The 21,820-nt window shown below is 49.1% G+C and overlaps 1 protein-coding gene across 2 annotated transcripts in view; it reads left to right on the top strand.

The window, feature by feature from the left end:
- The window catches only part of TFR2 (transferrin receptor 2), a 130,697-nt gene that overhangs the window by 90,402 nt on the left and 18,475 nt on the right, over positions 1-21,820 (top strand). For both annotated transcript variants that reach the window (XM_063950434.1, XM_063950433.1), the window contains 3 exons: positions 4,223-4,305; positions 4,383-4,446; positions 14,822-14,889. In XM_063950434.1, the coding sequence (XP_063806504.1) occupies positions 4,223-4,305; positions 4,383-4,446; positions 14,822-14,889 (215 nt within the window). The remainder of the gene's footprint in view (positions 1-4,222; positions 4,306-4,382; positions 4,447-14,821; positions 14,890-21,820) is intronic.

Here is a 21,820-nt window from a genome sequence, read left to right on the forward strand (position 1 = left end):
GGAATAGTAGAGAGATACAGGATAGGATGGAGGTGTAGTGACAGAGCTGTGTGTGTGAGGGGTCAGTACAGGAATAGTAGAGAGATACAGGACAGGATGGAGGTGTAGTGACAGAGCTGTGTGTGTGAGGTCAGTACAGGAATAGTAGAGAGATACAGGACAGGATGGAGGTGTAGTGACAGAGCTGTATGTGTGAGGTCAGTACAGGAATAGCAGAGAGATACAGGATAGGATGGAGGTGTAGTGACAGAGCTGTGTGGGGTCAGTACATGAGTAGTAGAGAGATACAGGACAGGAAGGAGGTGTAGTGACAGAGCTGTGTGTGTGAGGTCAGTACAGGAATAGTATAGAGATACAGGACAGGATGGAGGTGTAGTGACAGAGCTGTGTGTGTGAGGTCAGTACAGGAATAGTAGAGAGATACAGGAGAGGATGGAGGTGTAGTGACAGAGCGTTGTGTGTGTGAGGTCAGTACAGGAATAGTAGACAGATACAGGACAGGATGGAGGTGTAGTGATAGAGCTGTGTGTGTGAGGTCAGTACAGGAATAGCAGAGAGATACCGGATAGGATGGAGGTGTAGTGACAGAGCTGTGTGTGTGAGGTCAGTACAGGAATAGTAGAGAGATACAGGATAGGATGGAGGTGTAGTGACAGAGCTGTGTGTGTGAGGTCAGTACAGGAATAGTAGTGAGATACAGGATAGGATGGAGGTGTAGTGACAAGGCTGTGTATGTGTGAGGTCAGTACAGGAATAGTAGAGATACAGGATAGGATGGAGGTGTAGTGACAGAGCTGTGTGTGTGGGGTCAGTACAGGAATAGCAGAGAGATACAGGACAGGAAGGAGGTGTAGTGACAGAGCTGTGTGTGTGGGGTCAGTACAGGAATAGTAGAGAGATACAGGACATGATGGAGGTGTAGTGACAGCTGTATGTGTGGGGTCAATACAGGAATAGTAGAGAGATACAGGACAGGATGGAGGTGCAGTGACAGCTGTATGTGTGAGGTCAGTACAGGAAAAGTAGAGAGATACAGGATAGGATGGAGGTGTAGTGACAGAGCTGTGTGTGTGGGGTCAGTACAGGAATAGTAGAGAGATACAGGACAGGATAGAGGTGTAGAGCTGTGTGTGTGTGAGGTCAGTACAGGAATAGTAGACAGATACAGGACAGGATGGAGGTGTAGTGACAGAGCTGTGTGTGTGAGGTCAGTACAGGAATAGCAGAGAGATACAGGATAGGATGGAGGTGTAGTGACAGAGCTGTGTGTGTGAGGTCAGTACAGGAATAGCAGTGAGATACAGGATAGGATGGAGGTGTAGTGACAGAGCTGTGTGTGTGGGGTCAGTACAGGAATAGCAGAGAGATACAGGATAGGATGGAGGTGTAGTGACAGAGCTGTGTGTGTGAGGTCAGTACAGGAATAGCAGTGAGATACAGGATAGGATGGAGGTGTAGTGACAGAGCTGTGTGTGTGGGGTCAGTACAGGAATAGCAGAGAGATACAGGATAGGATGGAGGTGTAGTGACAGATCTGTGTGTGTGGGGTCAGTACAGGAATAGCAGAGAGATACAGGATAGGATGGAGGTGTAGTGACAGAGCTGTGTGTGTGGGGTCAGTACAGGAATAGCAGAGAGATACAGGATAGGATGGAGGTGTAGTGACAGAGCTGTGTGTGTGGGGTCAGTACAGGAATAGCAGAGAGATACAGGATAGGATGGAGGTGTAGTGACAGAGCTATGTGTGTGGGGTCAGTACAGGAATAGCAGAGGGATACAGGATAGGATGGAGGTGTAGTGACAGAGCTGTGTGTGTGTGAGGTCAGTACAGGAATAGTAGACAGGACAGGATGGAGGTGTAGTGACAGAGCTGTGTGTGTGTGGTCAGTACGGGAATAGTAGAGAGATACAGGACAGGATTGAGGTGTAGTGACAGCTGTATGTGTGGGGTCAGTACATGAATAGCAGAGAGATACAGGACAGGATGGAGGTGTAGTGACAGAGCTGTGTGTATGAGGTCAGTACAGGAATAGTAGAGAGATACAGGATAGGATGGAGGTGTAGTGACAGAGCTGTGTGTGTGGGGTCAGTACAGGAATAGCAGAGAGATACAGGATAGGATGGAGGTGTAGTGACAGAGCTGTGTGTGTGGGGTCAGTACAGGAATAGCAGAGAGATACAGGATAGGATGGAGGTGTAGTGACAGAGCTGTGTGTGTGGGGTCAGTACAGGAATAGCAGAGAGATACAGGATAGGATGGAGGTGTAGTGACAGAGCTGTGTGTGTGGGGTCAGTACAGGAATAGCAGAGGGATACAGGATAGGATGGAGGTGTAGTGACAGAGCTGTGTGTGTGTGAGGTCAGTACAGGAATAGTAGACAGGACAGGATGGAGGTGTAGTGACAGAGCTGTGTGTGTGGGGTCAGTACGGGAATAGTAGAGAGATACAGGACAGGATTGAGGTGTAGTGACAGCTGTATGTGTGGGGTCAGTACAGGAATAGCAGAGAGATACAGGACAGGATGGAGGTGTAGTGACAGAGCTGTGTGTATGAGGTCAGTACAGGAATAGTAGAGAGATACAGGATAGGATGGAGGTGTAGTGACAGCTGTATGTGTGGGGTCAGTACAGGAATAGCAGAGAGATACAGGATAGGATGGAGGTGTAGTGACAGCTGTATGTGTGGGGTCAGTACAGGAATAGCAGAGAGATACAGGATAGGATGGAGGTGTAGTGACAGAGCTGTGTGTGTGAGGTCAGTACAGGAATAGCAGTGAGATACAGGATAGGATGGAGGTGTAGTGACAGAGCTGTGTGTGTGAGGTCAGTACAGGAATAGTAGAGAGATACAGGACAGGATGGAGGTGTAGAGACAGAGCTGTGTGTGTGAGGTCTGTACAGGAATAGTAGAGATACAGGACAGGATGGGAGGTGTAGTGACAGAGCTGTGTGTGTGGGGTCAGTACAGGAATAGCAGAGAGATACAGGACAGGATGGAGGTGTAGTGACAGCTGTGTGTGTGTGGGATCAGTACAGGAATAGTAGACAGATACAGGACAGGATGGGAGGTGTAGTGACAGAGCTGTGTGTGTGAGGTCAGTACAGGAATAGTAGAGAGATACAGGACAGGATGGAGGTGTAGTGACAGAGCTGTGTGTATGAGGTCAGTACAGGAATAGTAGAGAGATACAGGATAGGATGGAGGTGTAGTGACAGCTGTATGTGTGGGGTCAGTACAGGAATAGCAGAGAGATACAGGATAGGATGGAGGTGTAGTGACAGAGCTGTGTGTGTGAGGTCAGTACAGGAATAGCAGTGAGATACAGGATAGGATGGAGGTGTAGTGACAGCTCTGTATGTGGGGTCAGTACAGGAATAGCAGAGAGATACAGGACAGGATGGAGGTGTAGTGACAGAGCTGTGTGTGTGGGATCAGTACAGGAATAGTAGAGAGATACAGGACAGGATGGAGGTGTAGTGCTGTGTGTGTGGGGTCAGTACAGGAATAGCAGAGAGATACAGGATAGGATGGAGGTGTAGTGACAGAGCTGTGTAATCATCTGACAGTATCTTTATTAGTGGGTGCATCATACGAGCTGCAGCCATTTTCCTGGAGACCAAAGCACTTAGCAGACAGTGGAAATACCCCAGCACCTGCGCTTCTGCTTAGGAGACCCACCTGATAGAGCAATGCTGAGTGAGACCAAGGGGCCTAATTATCAACATTTGTGGGTTATTTCCTCAAGAACTACCGCTTTCGTAGGGCAACCTCAAATATGTAGCGTCACCCCCCCCTCCCCCCAGAATGTATGCTATCCCCGATACCTGCTGCGATCCCTTCATGGCATTAGCCCACTGTAGCCTGTCTCCCCCGGAACCCTCGCCAGCAATGGCTGCTGTGCATGTTCTGTCAGAGTGAGTGCGGAGTAGCCCCGGCAGCACTCAGAGCACATTGCAGGGACGGCTGGTGCTAGGTAATGCATGCTGCCGGTACCATGGCATCTTACAGTGCGATCTTGGGTGCTGACATTGTGCTCAGAACACATTGGATATGTGATTTATGATAAATGCCCCCCTAAGAGAGGCAGATGTATTGCTATAATGTACTGGTGTATATCAGCACGCTCCCACCCCTGATTAATCAGGACTGCCAAGCCTAGATATACGTATGTATCTGGCCGGGTGTACTGGGAAAGGAGATAGACACTTGTGTGTGTTTCAGGTTTCCAGCCGCGGCGCAGCATTCTGTTTGTGAGCTGGGACGGGGGAGATTTCGGAAGTATTGGCGCTACGGAATGGCTGGAGGTAACACAATGATCCATAGTATAATTCCCAGCTCCTGCCTCACACAGTATAATAATCATACTGTCTCTATCCTACAGGGGTATCTCAGCATGCTACACCTCAAAGCCGCTGCCTATATGAGCCTGGACACCCCAGTTCTCGGTAATTCTGCTGCTCCTACAGAGGATTTCACATCCCAAATCTGTCACTGAGACTGAATTGATACTGAAGTTTCTGTTTACACATATGTTCAGAGATCACCAGATGAGATTGTGGTGTAGTGTCATCTTCTCTGAGCCTGGGATAGTGGTATAGAGTCATCTTCTCCTGGGCTGGGATAGTGGTGTAGTGTCATGTTCTCTGGGGCTGGGATAGTGGTATAGAGTCATCTTCTCCGGGTCTTGGATAGGGGTGAAGTGTCATCTTCTCTGGGGCTGGGATAGTGGTGTAATGTCATGTTCTCCTGGGCTGGGATAGTGGTGTAATGTCATCTTCTCCAGGGCTGGGATAGTGGTGTAATGTCATCTTCTCAAGGGCTGGGATAGTGGTGTAATGTCATCTTCTCCTGGGCTGGGATAGTGGTGTAATGTCATCTTCTCCAGGGCTGGGATAGTGGTGTAATGTCATCTTCTCCTGTGTTGGGATAGTGGTGTAATGTCATCTTCTCCTGTGTTGGGATAGTGGTGTAATGTCATCTTCTCCGGGACTGGGATTGTGCTATAATGTCATCTTCTCTGGGGCTGGGATAGTGGTGTAATATCATCTTCTCCTGGGCTGGGATAGTGGTGTAATGTCATCTTCTCTGGGCCTGGGATAGTGATATAGAGTCATCTTCTCCAGGTCTCGGATAGGGGTGTAGTGTCATCTTCTCCTGGGCTGGGATAGTGGTGTAGTGTCATGTTCTCTGGGGCTGGGATAGTGGTGTAGTGTCATCTTCTCCTGGGCTGGGATAGTGGTGTAGTGTCATGTTCTCTGGGGCTGGGATAGTGGTGTAATATAATCTTCTCCTGGGCTGGGACAGTAGTGTAATGTCATCTTCTCCTGGGCTGGGATAGTGGTGTAGGGTCATCATATCTGTAGCTGGGATAGTGGTGTAGTGTCATCTTCTCCTGGGCTGGGATAGTGGTGTAATGTCATCTTCTCCAGGGCTGGGATAGTGGTGTAATGTCATCTTCTCCTGTACTGGGATAGTGGTGTAATGTCATTTTCTCCTGTGCTGGGATAGTGGTGTAATGTCATCTTCTCCTGTGTTGGGATAGTGGTGTAATGTCATCTTCTCCGGGACTGGGATTGTGCTATAATGTCATCTTCTCTGGGGCTGGGATAGTGGTGTAATGTCATCTTCTCCTGGGCTGGGATAGTGGTGTAATATCATCTTCTCCTGGGCTGGGATAGTGGTGTAATGTCATCTTCTCTGGGCCTGGGACAGTGATATAGAGTCATCTTCTCCAGGTCTCGGATAGGGGTGTAGTGTCATCTTCTCCTGGGCTGGGATAGTGGTGTAGTGTCATGTTCTCTGGGGCTGGGATAGTGGTGTAGTGTCATCTTCTCCTGGGCTGGGATAGTGGTGTAGTGTCATGTTCTCTGGGGCTGGGATAGTGGTGTAATATAATCTTCTCCTGGGCTGGGACAGTAGTGTAATGTCATCTTCTCCTGGGCTGGGATAGTGGTGTAGGGTCATCATATCTGTAGCTGGGATAGTGGTGTAGTGTCATCTTCTCCTGGGCTGGGATAGTGGTGTAGGGTCATCTTATCTGTGGCTGGGATAGTGGTGTAATGTCATCTTCTCCGGGGCTGGGATAGTGCTGTAATATCATCTTCTCCTGGGCTGGGATAGTGGTGTAGTGTCATCTTCTCCGGGGCTGGGATAGTGGTGTAGTATAATTTTCTCCTGGGCTGGGATAGTGATGTAATGTCATATTTTCCTGGCTTGGGATAGTGGTGTAATGTCATCTTCTCCTGGCCTGGGATAGTGGTGTAATATCATCTTCTCCTGGGCTGGGATCGTGCTATAATGTCATCTTCTCCGGGGCTGGGATAGTGGTGTAATGTCATCTTCTCCTGGGATGGGATAGTAGTGTAATGTCATCATCTCTGCGGCTGGGATAGTGGTGTAGTGTCATGTTCTCCTGGGCTGGGATAGTGTTGTAGTGTCATGTTCTCCTGGGCTGGGATAGTGGTATAATGTCATCTTCTCCTTGGCCGAGATACTGGTGTAATGTCATCTTCTCTGGGCCTGGGATAGTGATATAGAGTCAGCTTCTCCAGGTCTCGGATAGGGGTGTAGTGTCATCTCCTCCTGGGCTGGGATAGTGGTGTAGTGTCATGTTCTCTGGGGCTGGGATAGTGGTGTAATATCTTCTCCTGGGCTGGGACAGTAGTGTAATGTCATCTTCTCCTGGGCTGGGATAGTGGTGTAGGGTCATCTTATCTGTGGCTGGTATAGTGGTGGTTTCATCTTCAACTGGGCAGGGATAGTGGTGTAATGTCATATTTTCCCGACTTGGGATAGTGGTGTAATGTCATCTTCTCCTGGGCTGGGATCGTGCTATAATGTCATCATCTCTGGGGCTGGGATAGTGGTGTAGTGTCATCTTCTCCTGGGCTGGGATAGTGGTGTAGTGTCATGTTCTCCTGGGCTGGGATAGTGTAGTAGTGTCATGTTCTCCTGGGCTGGGATAGTGGTATAATGTCATCTTCTCCTTGGCCGAGATACTGGTGTAGTGTCATCTTTTCCGGTGCTGGGATGGTGGTGTAATGTCATCTTTTCCGGGGCTGGGATAGTGGTGTAGTGTCATCTTCTACTGGGCTGGGATAGTGGTGTAGTGTAATCTTCTCCTGGGCTGGGATAGTGGTGTAGTGTAATCTTCTCCTGGGCTGGGATAGTGGTGTAGTGTAATGTTCTCCTGGGCTGGGGTAGTGATGTAGTGTCATCTTCTCCTGGGCTGGCATAGTGGTGTAGTGTAATGTTCTCCTGGGATAGTGGTGTAATGTAATGTTCTCCTGGGCTGGGATAGTGGTGTAGTGTCATCTTCTTCTGGTCTGGGATAGTGGTGTATTGTAATGTTCTCCTGGGCTGGCATAGTGCTATAGTGTCATCTTTTCCTGGGCTGGGATAGTGGTGTAGTGTCATCTTCTCCTGGGCTGGTATAGTGGTGTACTGTCATCTTCTCCTGGGCTGGTATAGTGGTGTACTGTCATCTTCTCCTTGGCTGGGATCGTGGTGAAGTGTCATCTTCTCCTGGACTGGGATAGTGCTATAGTGTCATGTTCTCTGGGACTGGGATAGTGGTGTAATGTCATCTTCTCCTGGGCTGGGATAGTGGTATAGGGTCATCTTCTCTGGGGCTGGGATAGTGGTGTAGTATCATCTTCTCTGGGGCTGGGATAGTGGTGTAATGTCATCTTATCCGGGTCTGGGATATTGCTATAGTGTCATCTTCTGCAGGGCTTGGATAGTGGTGTAAGGTCATCTTCTCCTGGGCTGGGATAGAGGTGTAATATCATCTTCTCCTGGGCTGGGATAGTAGTGTAATGTCATCATCTCTGGGGCTGGGATAGTGGTGTAGTGTCATCTTCTCCGGGTCTGGAATAGTTCTGTAGTGTCATCTTCTCCTGGGCTGGGATAAAGGTGTAATGTCATCTTCTCCTGGGCTGGGATAGTAGTGTAATATCATCTTCTCCTGGGCTGGGATAGTGGTGTAGGGTCATCTTCTCTGGGGCTGGGATAGTGGTGTAATGTCATCTTCTCCTGGGCTGGGATAGTAGTGTAATATCATCTTCTCCTGGGCTGGGATAGTGGTGTAATATCATCTTCTCCTGGGCTGGGATAGTGGTGTAGGGTCATCTTCTCTGGGGCTGGGATAGTGGTGTAATGTCATCTTCTCCTGGGCCGGGATAGTGGTGTAGGGTCATCTTCTCTGGGGCTGGGATAGAGGTGTAATGTCATCTTCTCCTGGGCTGGGATAGTGGTGTAATGTCATCTTCTCCTGGGCTGGGATAGTGGTGTAATGTCATCTTCTCCTGTGCTGGGATAGTGGTGTAATGTCATCTTCTCCTGTGCTGGGATAGTGGTGTAATGTCATCTTCTCCTGTGCTGGGATAGTGGTGTAATGTCATCTTCTCCTGTGTTGGGATAGTGGTGTAATGTCATCTTCTCCGGGACTGGGATTGTGCTATAATGTCATCTTCTCTGGGGCTGGGATAGTGGTGTAATGTCATCTTCTCCTGGGCTGGGATAGTGGTGTAATATCATCTTCTCCTGGGCTGGGATAGTGGTGTAATGTCATCTTCTCCTGGCCTGGGATAGTGATATAGAGTCATCTTCTCCAGGTCTCGGATAGGGGTGTAGTGTCATCTTCTCCTGGGCTGGGATAGTGGTGTAGTGTCATGTTCTCTGGGGCTGGGATAGTGGTGTAATATAATCTTCTCCTGGGCTGGGACAGTAGTGTAATGTCATCTTCTCCTGGGCTGGGATAGTGGTGTAGGGTCATCATATCTGTAGCTGGGATAGTGGTGTAGTGTCATCTTCTCCTGGGCTGGGATAGTGGTGTAGGGTCATCTTATCTGTGGCTGGGATAGTGGTGTAATGTCATCTTCTCCGGGGCTGGGATAGTGCTGTAATATCATCTTCTCCTGGCCTGGGATAGTGGTGTAGTGTCATCTTCTCCGGGGCTGGGATAGTGGTGTAGTATAATTTTCTCCTGGGCTGGGATAGTGATGTAATGTCATATTTTCCTGGCTTGGGATAGTGGTGTAATGTCATCTTCTCCTGGCCTGGGATAGTGGTGTAATATCATCTTCTCCTGGGCTGGGATCGTGCTATAATGTCATCTTCTCCGGGGCTGGGATAGTGGTGTAATGTCATCTTCTCCTGGGATGGGATAGTAGTGTAATGTCGTCATCTCTGCGGCTGGGATAGTGGTGTAGTGTCATGTTCTCCTGGGCTGGGATAGTGTTGTAGTGTCATGTTCTCCTGGGCTGGGATAGTGGTATAATGTCATCTTCTCCTTGGCCGAGATACTGGTGTAATGTCATCTTCTCTGGGCCTGGGATAGTGATATAGAGTCAGCTTCTCCAGGTCTCGGATAGGGGTGTAGTGTCATCTTCTCCTGGGCTGGGATAGTGGTGTAGTGTCATGTTCTCTGGGGCTGGGATAGTGGTGTAATATCTTCTCCTGGGCTGGGACAGTAGTGTAATGTCATCTTCTCCTGGGCTGGGATAGTGGTGTAGGGTCATCGTATCTGTGGCTGGGATAGTGGTGTAGTGTCATCTTCCCCTGGGCTGGGATAGTGGTGTAATATCATCTTCTCCTGGGCTGGGATAGTGGTGTAGGGTCATCTTATCTGTGGCTGGTATAGTGGTGGTGTCATCTTCAACTGGGCTGGGATAGTGGTGTAATGTCATATTTTCCTGGCTTGGGATAGTGGTGTAATGTCATCTTCTCCTGTGCTGGGATCGTGCTATAATGTCATCATCTCTGGGGCTGGGATAGTGGTGTAGTGTCATCTTCTCCTGGGCTGGGATAGTGGTGTAGTGTCATGTTCTCCTGGGCTGGGATAGTGTTGTAGTGTCATGTTCTCCTGGGCTGGGATAGTGGTATAATGTCATCTTCTCCTTGGCCGAGATACTGGTGTAGTGTCATCTTTTCCTGGGCTGGGATGGTGGTGTAATGTCATCTTTTCCGGGGCTGGGATAGTGGTGTAGTGTCATCTTCTCCTGGGCTGGGATAGTGGTGTAGTGTCATCTTCTCCTGGGCTAGGATAGTGGTGTAGTGTAATGTTCTCCTGGGCTGGGGTAGTGATGTAGTGTCATCTTCTCCTGGGCTGGCATAGTGGTGTAGTGTAATGTTCTCCTGGGATAGTGGTGTAATGTAATGTTCTCCTGGGCTGGGATAGTGGTGTATTGTAATGTTCTCCTGGGCTGGCATAGTGCTATAGTGTCATCTTTTCCTGGGCTGGGATAGTGGTGTAGTGTCAACTTCTCCTGGGCTGGGATAGTGGTGTAGGGTCATCTTATCTGTGGCTGGGATAGTGGTGTAATGTCATCTTCTCCGGGGCTGGGATAGTGCTGTAATATCATCTTCTCCTGGGCTGGGATAGTGGTGTAGTGTCATCTTCTCCGGGGCTGGGATAGTGGTGTAGTATAATTTTCTCCTGGGCTGGGATAGTGATGTAATGTCATATTTTCCTGGCTTGGGATAGTGGTGTAATGTCATCTTCTCCTGGCCTGGGATAGTGGTGTAATATCATCTTCTCCTGGGCTGGGATCGTGCTATAATGTCATCTTCTCCGGGGCTGGGATAGTGGTGTAATGTCATCTTCTCCTGGGATGGGATAGTAGTGTAATGTCATCATCTCTGCGGCTGGGATAGTGGTGTAGTGTCATGTTCTCCTGGGCTGGGATAGTGTTGTAGTGTCATGTTCTCCTGGGCTGGGATAGTGGTATAATGTCATCTTCTCCTTGGCCGAGATACTGGTGTAATGTCATCTTCTCTGGGCCTGGGATAGTGATATAGAGTCAGCTTCTCCAGGTCTCGGATAGGGGTGTAGTGTCATCTCCTCCTGGGCTGGGATAGTGGTGTAGTGTCATGTTCTCTGGGGCTGGGATAGTGGTGTAATATCTTCTCCTGGGCTGGGACAGTAGTGTAATGTCATCTTCTCCTGGGCTGGGATAGTGGTGTAGGGTCATCTTATCTGTGGCTGGTATAGTGGTGGTTTCATCTTCAACTGGGCTGGGATAGTGGTGTAATGTCATATTTTCCCGACTTGGGATAGTGGTGTAATGTCATCTTCTCCTGGTCTGGGATCGTGCTATAATGTCATCATCTCTGGGGCTGGGATAGTGGTGTAGTGTCATCTTCTCCTGGGCTGGGATAGTGGTGTAGTGTCATGTTCTCCTGGGCTGGGATAGTGTTGTAGTGTCATGTTCTCCTGGGCTGGGATAGTGGTATAATGTCATCTTCTCCTTGGCCGAGATACTGGTGTAGTGTCATCTTTTCCGGTGCTGGGATGGTGGTGTAATGTCATCTTTTCCGGGGCTGGGATAGTGGTGTAGTGTCATCTTCTACTGGGCTGGGATAGTGGTGTAGTGTCATCTTCTCCTGGGCTGGGATAGTGGTGTAGTGTAATGTTCTCCTGGGCTGGGGTAGTGATGTAGTGTCATCTTCTCCTGGGCTGGCATAGTGGTGTAGTGTAATGTTCTCCTGGGATAGTGGTGTAATGTAATGTTCTCCTGGGCTGGGATATTGGTGTAGTGTCATCTTCTTCTGGTCTGGGATAGTGGTGTATTGTAATGTTCTCCTGGGCTGGCATAGTGCTATAGTGTCATCTTTTCCTGGGCTGGGATAGTGGTGTAGTGTCATCTTCTCCTGGGCTGGTATAGTGGTGTACTGTCATCTTCTCCTGGGCTGGTATAGTGGTGTAGTGTCATCTTCTCCTTGGCTGGGATAGTGGTGTAGTGTGATCTTCTCCTGGGCTGGGATAGTGGTGTAGTGTCATCTTCTCCTGGGCTGGGATAGTGGTGTAGTGTCATCTTCTCCTGGGCTGGGATAGTGGTGTAGTGTCATCTTCTCCTGGGCTTGTATAGTGGTGTACTGTCATCTTCTCCTTGGCTGGGATCGTGGTGAAGTGTCATCTTCTCCTGGACTGGGATAGTGCTATAGTGTCATGTTCTCTGGGGCTGGGATAGTGGTGTAATGTCATCTTCTCCTGGGCTGGGATAGTGGTATAGGGTCATCTTCTCTGGGGCTGGGATAGTGGTGTAGTGTCATCTTCTCTGGGGCTGGGATAGTGGTGTAATGTCATCTTATCCGGGTCTGGGATATTGCTATAGTGTCATCTTCTGCAGGGCTTGGATAGTGGTGTAAGGTCATCTTCTCCTGGGCTGGGATAGAGGTGTAATATCATCTCCTGGGCTGGGATAGTAGTGTAATGTCATCATCTCTGGGGCTGGGATAGTGGTGCAGTGTCATCTTCTCTGGGTCTGGGATAGTTCTGTAGTGTCATCTTCTCCTGGGCTGGGATAGAGGTGTAATGTCATCTTCTCCTGGGCTGGGATAGTAGTGTAATATCATCTTCTCCTGGGCTGGGATAGTGGTGTAGGGTCATCTTCTCTGGGGCTGGGATAGTGGTGTAATGTCATCTTCTCCTGGGCTGGGATAGTAGTGTAATATCATCTTCTCCTGGGCTGGGATAGTGGTGTAATATCATCTTCTCCTGGGCCGGGATAGTGGTGTAGGGTCATCTTCTCTGGGGCTGGGATAGTGGTGTAATGTCATCTTCTCCTGGGCCGGGATAGTGGTGTAGGGTCATCTTCTCTGTGGCTGGGATAGAGGTGTAATGTCATCTTCTCCTGGGCTGGGATAGTAGTGTAATATCATCTTCTCCTGGGCTGGGATAGTGGTGTAGGGTCATCTTCTCTGGGGCTGGATTAGAGGTGTAATTTCATCTTCTCCTGGGCTGGGATAGTGGTGTAATGTCATCTTCTCTGGGGCTGGGATAGTGGTGTAATGTCATCTTCTCCTGGGCTGGGATAGTGGTGTAATTTCATCTTCTCTAGGTCTGGGATAGTTCTGCAGTGTCATCTTTTCCAGGCCTAGGATAATGGTGTAGTGTCATCTTCTCTGGTACTGGGATCAGGCTCGGACTGGCCCGCAGGGGTACAGGGGAAACCACCGGTAGGCCCCCTGCCTCGGGGGCCCTCCTCCTCTAGGGATCAGGTTCTAGACTGTGCACTTGAATTAAATATTATACATATGTTAATGTTACCTTATACTGCACAGGATTATGATGTATTCTCTACAGTACATTGCTGTCATCAATCTGGCTCATTGTAATGCATGCACTAGCATTAATTACTATATAAATTATCAAGGAGTCCAGACCAGCTACTCTCTAATGGTTAGCCAAACCTCTGTGGTGGCTGACCACACCCCTTTGGAGGCTGGCCACACCTCTAATCATGGGCCCCTACCACTGCATACCCCCGGTGGGCCCTTCATGCTCCAGTCCGACACTGACTGGGATCGTGCTATAATGTCATCTTCTCCGGGGCTGGGATAGTGGTGTATATGTCATCTTCTCCTTGGCTGGGATAGTGGTGTAGTGTCATGTTCTCCTGGGCTGGAATAGTGGTGTAATGTCATCTTCTCCTGGGTCAAGGATAGTTGTGTAGTGTAATCTTCTCCTGGGCCGGGATAGTGGTGTCATGTCATCTTTTCCTGGGCTGGGATAGTAGTGTAATGTTGTCATCATCTCTGGGGCTGGGATAGTGGTGTAGTGTCATGTTTTCCTGGGCTGGGATAGTGGTGTAGTGTCATGTTCTCCTGGGCTGGTATAGTGGCATAATGTCATCTTCTCCTGGGCCGGGATAGTGGTGTAGTGTCATCTTCTCCGGGGCGGAAATAGTGGTGTAATGTCATCTTTTCTGGGGCTGGGATAGTGGTGTAGTGTCATCTTTTCCTGGGCAGGGATAGTGGTGTAATGTCATCTTCTCCTGGGTTGTTATAGTGGTGTAGTGTAATGTTCTCCTGGGCTGGGAAAAGTGGTATAGTGCCATGTTCTCCTGGGCTGGGATAGTGGTGTAATGTAATGTTCTCCTGGGCTGGGATAGTGGTGTAGTGTCATCTTCTCCTGGTTTGTTATAATGGTGTAGTGTAATGTTCTCCTGGGCTGGGAAAGTGGTATAGTGTCATCTTCTCCTGGGCTGGCATAGTGCTGTATTGTAATGTTCTCCTGGGCTGGGATAGTGGTGTAGTGTCATCTTCTCCTGGGCTGGGATAGTGGTGTAATATCATCTTCTGCTGGGCTGGGATATTGGTGTAGTGTCATCTTCTGCTGGGCTGGGATAGTGGTGTAGTGTCATGTTCTCCGCGTCTGGGATAGTGGTGTACTGTAGTCTTCTCCTGGGCTGGGATAATGGTGTAGTGTCATCTTCTGCTGGGCTGGGATAGTGGTGTAGAGTCATCTTCTCCTGGGCTGGGATAGTGGTGTAGTGTCATCTTCTGCTGGGCTGGGATAGTGGTGTAGTGTCATCTTCTCCTGGGCTGGGATAGTGGTGTACTGTCATCTTCTCCTGGGCTGGGATAATGGTGTAGTGTCATCTTCTGCTGGGCTGGGATAGTAGTGTAGTGTCATCTTCTGCTGGGCTGGGATATTGGTGTAGTGTCATCTTCTGCTGGGCTGGGATAGTGGTGTAGTGTCATCTTCTCCTGGGCTGGGATAGTGGTGTAGTGTCATCTTCTGCTGGAATGGGATATTGGTGTAGTGTCCTCTTCTGCTGGGCTGGGATATTGGTGTAGTGTCATCTTCTGCTGGGCTGGGATAGTGGTGTAGTGTCATCTTCTGCTGGGCTGGGATATTGGTGTAGTGTCATCTTCTGCTGGGCTGGGATAGTGGTGTAGTGTCATCTTCTCCTGGGCTGGGATAGTGGTGTAGTGTCATCTTCTCCTGGGCTGGGATAGTGGTGTAGTGTAATGTTCTCCTTGGCTGGGATCGTGGTGTATTGTGCTGAATGGTAAATATTAAATCTCTATCAGGTGATGAAAAGTTTGCAGCAAAATCCAGCCCACTGTTCAAGAACCTAATTGAGAATATAATAAAGCAGGTGAGTATCTGCCCACTCTATACATTACACCCACCCCTTCTCACTATAGGTCTTTATACACGGTCTCCACCCCTTTTCATTACACCCGCCCCTTCTCACTATAGGTTTGTATACACGGTCTCCACCCCCTTTACATTACACCCGCCCCTTCTCGCTATAGGTCTGTATACACGGTCTCCACCCCCTTTACATTACACCCGCCCCTTCTCACTATAGGTCTGTATACACAGTCTCCACCCCCTTTACATTACACCCGCCCCTTGTCGCTTTAGGTCTGTATGTACAGTCTCCACCCCCTTTACAGTACACCCATCTCTTGTCGCTATAGGTCTGTATACACTGTCTCCACCCCCTTTACATTACACCTGCCCCTTCTCGCTATAGGTCTGTTTATACGGTCTTCACACCCTTTACATTACACCCACCCCTTCTCGCTATAGGTTTGTCTACACAGTCTCCACCCCCTTTACATTACACCCGCCCCTTGTCACTATAGGTCTGTATACACAGTCTCCACCTCCTCTATACATTACACCCGCCCCTTCTCACTATAGGTCTTTATACACTGTCTCCACACCCTTTACATTACACCCGCCCCTTCTCACTATAGGTCTGTATACACAGTCTCCACCCCCTTTACATTACACCCGCCCCTTCTCGCTATAGGTCTGTTTATACGGTCTCCACCCCCTTTACATTACACCCACCCCTTCTCGCTATAGGTTTGTATACACAGTCTCTACCCTCTTTACATTACACCCGCCCCTTGTCGCTTTAGGTCTGTATACACAGTCTCCACCCCCTTTACATTACACTCGTCTCTTGTCGCTATAGGTCTGTATACATTGTCTCCACCCCCTTTACATTACACCCACCCCTTCTCGCTATAGGTTTGTATACACGGTCTCCATCCCCTTTACATTACACCCGCCCCTTGTCACTTTAGGTCTGTATACATGGTCTCCATCCCCTTTACATTACACCCGCCCCTTCTCACTATAGGTCTGTATACACGGTCTCCACCCCCTTTACATTACACCCGCCCCTTCTCACTATAGGTCTGTATACACAGTCTCCACCCCCTTTACATTACACCCGCCCCTTGTCGCTTTAGGTCTGTATGTACAGTCTCCACCCCCTTTACAGTACACCCATCTCTTGTCGCTATAGGTCTGTATACACTGTCTCCACCCCCTTTACATTACACCTGCCCCTTCTCGCTATAGGTCTGTTTATACGGTCTTCACACCCTTTACATTACACCCACCCCTTCTCGCTATAGGTTTGTCTACACAGTCTCCACCCCCTTTACATTACACCCGCCCCTTGTCACTATAGGTCTGTATACACAGTCTCCACCTCCTCTATACATTACACCCGCCCCTTCTCACTATAGGTCTTTATACACTGTCTCCACACCCTTTACATTACACCCGCCCCTTCTCACTATAGGTCTGTATACACAGTCTCCACCCCCTTTACATTACACCCGCCCCTTCTCGCTATAGGTCTGTTTATACAGTCTCCACCCCCTTTACATTACACCCACCCCTTCTCGCTATAGGTTTGTATACACAGTCTCTACCCTCTTTACATTACACCCGCCCCTTGTCGCTTTAGGTCTGTATACACAGTCTCCACCCCCTTTACATTACACTCGTCTCTTGTCGCTATAGGTCTGTATACATTGTCTCCACCCCCTTTACATTACACCCACCCCTTCTCGCTATAGGTTTGTATACACGGTCTCCATCCCCTTTACTTTACACCCGCCCCTTGTCACTTTAGGTCTGTATACATGGTCTCCATCCCCTTTACATTACACCCGCCCCTTCTCACTATAGGTCTGTATACACGGTCTCCACCCCCTTTACATTACACCCGTCTCTTGTCGCTATAGGTCTGTATACACTGTCTCCACCCCCTTTAAATTACACCCACCCCTTCTCGCTATAGGTTTGTATACACGGTCTCCATCCCCTTTACATTACACCCGCCCCTTGTCACTTTAGGTCTGTATACACGGTCTCCACCCCCTTTACATTACACCCGCCCCTTGTCGATATAGGTCTGTATACACAGTCTCCACCCCTTTTACATTACACCCGCCCCATGTCGATATAGGTCTGTATACACAGTCTCCACCCCCTTTACATTACACCCGCCCCTTGTCGCTATAGGTCTATATACATGGTCTCCACCCCCTTTACATTACACCCGCCCCTTGTCGCTATAGGTCTGTATACACAGTCTCCACCCCCTTTACATTACACCCACCCCTTCTCGCTTTAGGTCTGTATACACAGTCTTCACCCCCTTTACATTACACTCGTCTCTTGTCGCTATAGGTCTGTATACACTGTCTCCACCCCCTTTACATTACACCCACCCCTTCTCGCTATAGGTTTGTATACACGGTCTCCATCCCCTTTACATTACACCCGCCCCTTCTCACTATAGGTCTGTATACACGGTCTCCATCCCCTTTACATTACACCCGCCCCTTCTCACTATAGGTCTGTATACACAGTCTCCACCCCCTTTACATTACACCCTTCTCTTGTCGCTATAGGTCTGTATACACTGTCTCCACCCCCTTTACATTACACCCACCCCTTCTCGCTATAGGTTTGTATACACGGTCTCCATCCCCTTTACATTACACCCGCCCCTTGTCACTTTAGGTCTGTATACATGGTCTCCATCCCCTTTACATTACACCCGCCCCTTGTCACTATAGGTCTGTATACACAGTCTCCACCCCCTTTACATTACACCCGCCCCTTGTCGCTATAGGTCTGTATACACAGTCTCCACCCCCTTTACATTACACCCGCCCCTTGTCGATATAGGTCTGTATACATGGTCTCCACCCCCTTTACATTACACCCGCCCCTTCTCGCTATAGGTCTATATACATGGTCTCCACCCCCTTTACATTACACCCGCCCCTTGTCGCTATAGGTCTATATACATGGTCTCCACCCCCTTTACATTACACCTGCCCCTTCTCGCTATAGGTCTGTATACACGGTCTCCACCCCCTTTACATTACACCCGCCCCTTGTCGCTATAGGTCTATATAGACGGTCTCCACCCCCTTTACATTACACCCGCCCCTTCTCGCTATAGGTCTGTATACACAGTCTCCACCCCCTTTACATTACACCCACCCCTTGTCGCTATAGGGCTGTATACATGGTCTCCACCCCTTTTACATCTACCGCCACTTCTCGCTATAGGGCTGTATACACGGTCTCCACCTTCTTTACATTACGTCCGCCCCTTCTCGCTATAGGTCTGTATACACTGTCTCCGCTCCCTTTACATTACAACCGCCCCTTCTCGCTATAGGTCTGTATACACGGTCTCCTCCCCTTTACATTACACCCGCCCCTTCTCACTATAGGTCTGTATACACGGTCTCCACCCCCTTTACATTACAACCGCCCCTTCTCGCTATAGGTCTGTATACACGGTCTCCTCCCCTTTACATTATATCCGCCCCTTCTAACTATAGGACTGTATACATGATCTCCACCCCCTTTACATTACACCCGCCCCTTCTCGATATAGGGCTGTATACACGGTCTCCACCCTCTTTACATTACACCCGCCCCTTCTCACTATAGGTCTGTATACACTGTCTCCTCCCCTTTTACATTACACCCACCCCTTCTCACTATAGGTCTATATACACGGTCTCCACCCTCTTTACATTACACCCGCCCCTTCTCACTATAGGTCTGTATACACAGTCTTCACCCCCTTTATATTACACCTGTCCCTTCTCCTATAGGTCTGTATACATGGTCTCCATCCCCTTTATATTACACCTGTCCCTTCTCCTATAGGTCTGTATATACAGTCTCCACCCCCCCACCCCCGCTACTCGCTGTATTCCTGGTCACAACAGCTGCACACACCCCCAATGGTCCTAACACGACTGCGCTGTCCGGACCGCGTCCCGCCAGTGGCATTCTAGCACCGTCAGCACACCCCCTCCTGCCCTGCGACTGCCTCTGCCTGTCAATCACTCCACATAGGAATTCAGACTGAGGTTGCTGCTGCTACAGTAATCCAGTCTGAATTAGGCCCCTGGTGTGTTCAAGCCACAGAGTTACTTTTTTTTGCTTTACTTCAGTTTCTGAATCAGGCACTATACCCCCCCTTTCCCACACACACTCTCTCTTTTGGGGGTGTTCAATTAGCCGTAGGCTTTACCCCGCGACTAATTGCTAGAAATAACCCCCGCGAGAACATAGCCGCAAATACCGTTTGGTAAATGGGCTCCAAGTTTTTGTACACAGTAATTGCCCCTTACTGTCTCTATATGTCTCTGTACACGGTAATTTGCCCCATATTCTCTATGTCTCTGTACACGGTAATTGCCCCTTGCTCTCTCTATATGTCTCTGTACACAGTAACTGCCCCTTACACTCTCTCTCTATGTCTCTGTACACAGTGATTGCCCCTTACTCTCTATGTCTATGTACACGGTAATTGCCCCTTACTCTCTCTCTATATCTCTGTACATGGTAATTGCCCCTTACTCTCTCTCTATATGTCTCTGTACACAGTAATTGCCCCTTACTCTCATTATATGTCTCCGTACACGGTAATTGCCCCTTACTCTCTCTATATCTATCTGTACACGGTAATTGCCCCTTACTCTCTCTATATCTCTCTGCACACGGTAATTGCCCCTTACTTTCTCTATATCTCTCTGCACACAGTAATTGCCCCTTACTCTCTCTGTATCTCTCTTCACACTGTAATTGTGTTATGCACACCAGTGCCTGCAGGAAAGTACTGGTGTCAGAACTGTTATGCACTCCAGTGTCTGCAGGAATGTACTGGTGTTTGAACTGTTATGCAAAACAAATGGACTCACAGACAAACTGGGGAATATGACATAACGTACACAGAAGGTGATAGGGTAACAAAATACACACAAAGTGAACAGAGAAGCCCAGAGGCTAAGGAACTGGGTATCTCCCTTGTATTAGAACTGCTCAGATGGAAATAGCAAGATGTTGTGTTTTAATACGTAGAGAACCCGAAATGCTGTTGCTAAGGGCAACAGCAAAACCCTAAAGGGTTACCAACGGGTGTGGCAGTAAACTCCTTGGTCAGAGATGGAATGATAGACACAAGGAGAGACTCCACAATCCTGATTCTCACTTGCAGTGCACAGGTTTTAGCTTACTGCCACTAAACTGACCCCTGACACCTAGCACAGTGAGACAGGATTAGACAGGCAAGTCTTAGAATACAGCCGCAAACTTGCTAAGTTCACAGAGTAGTAACAGAACCCCAGCAAGCTAAACGACTGACTCCAGTCTTACTGCTAGGTCTGGATTGGCAGAGTGTAATACCAAATCCCCAGGCCTATTTGCAGTAAGCAACAAACAAATACAAAGCTACACAGTACTGGCTAACTTTCATGAACTGACTAACCAACAAAGATTCAGCAGCATCTGCTTACCCTGAAAAGAGGCCTTATAAAGCAGGTGCTGTCCACGCCCCACTCAGACCTCACAGACTGTGAGCACAAAAACCAGCACCGGATCCCCTGCCGTGCACAGAGCCTATAACCACTGCACAGCAAAAGACCCGAACCGGAGTATCAGCTGCGCTCAGGTTACTCCACTAGCACTTGTCTCCCGGTTGCCATGACGACGTGGCAGCACAGGGCAGGAGACCCTAACAGTACCCCCCCTCTGACGAGGGGTCAAAGAACCCCTACCACCGGGTTTATCGGGGAACTGCGAGAAGAAAGAGCGTATCAGTCTGGGGGCATGAAGATCACAACTGCGCACCCACGACCGCTCCTCCGGGCCATACCCCTTCCAGTGCACCAAAAATGACAGCCGACCCCGAACCACCTTGGAGTCAAGAATCCTTTCAACAACAAACTCCCTCTGGCCACGTATCAGAAGAGGGGAAGGTCTTCCACTGGAAGAAGGATTACTAATCGCCCGTTTTAAAAGGGAACAATGAAATGTTTTATTGATACCCAAAGAACGGGGCAGATCTAACTGAAATGCCACCGGATTGATAACCCTGGTGATCTTATAAGGGCCGATGAACCGGGGGCCTAACTTATGAGATGGCTGTCTCAACTTCAAATTCTTGGTTGACAACCAGACGAAGTCTCCTAATTTGAAGCTGCAGGGTCTTTTCCGCTTATCAAAAACCCTTTTGGTCACTAATGACACAGACACAAGGGCTTTCTTCACTTTCCGCCAAATACCTCTAAGGACCGAAACCACAGAGGAACCACCAGGCGTGGAGTCCAGGGGGTCAAAAGAATTGGCCTTAGGATGATGCCCATACACACAAAGGAAGGGAGAGATCCCTGTAGCAGAGTGAGCCGCGTTGTTATAGGCAAACTCCGCCATGGACAGATGAGCAACCCAGTCAGTCTGACACTTGGAGACATAACACCTGAGGAACTGCTCCAAGGACTGGTTCACCCTTTCAGTCTGCCCATTAGACTGCGGATGGTAGCCTGACGACAAGCTGACAGAAATCTGGAGATCGGAACAAAATGCCCTCCAGAATTTGGCCACAAACTGGGATCCGCGGTCAGAGACCACATCAAGTGGCAACCCGTGGAGACGCACAACATGCAGCATAAATAATTCAGACAGGCGTCTGGCTGATGGCAGCCCAACCAGTGGAACGAAGTGCGCCATCTTCGAAAACCTGTCAACGACAACCCAGATGGCTGTCATCCCCGAGGATTTGGGCAAGTCCACCACAAAATCCATTGAAATGTGGGTCCATGGCTTAGATGTGATAGAGAGTGGATGTAATGGGCCAACAGGAACCCCTCTAGGAGTCTTATTTCGGGCACAGATGTCACATGCCCGAACCCACTGATCCACATCCTTAGCCACCGAGGGCCACCACACCGCCCTAGATA

This window comes from Pseudophryne corroboree (genome assembly GCF_028390025.1).
Source record: "Pseudophryne corroboree isolate aPseCor3 chromosome 6 unlocalized genomic scaffold, aPseCor3.hap2 SUPER_6_unloc_4, whole genome shotgun sequence".
NCBI classification, from domain to species: domain Eukaryota; kingdom Metazoa; phylum Chordata; class Amphibia; order Anura; family Myobatrachidae; genus Pseudophryne; species Pseudophryne corroboree.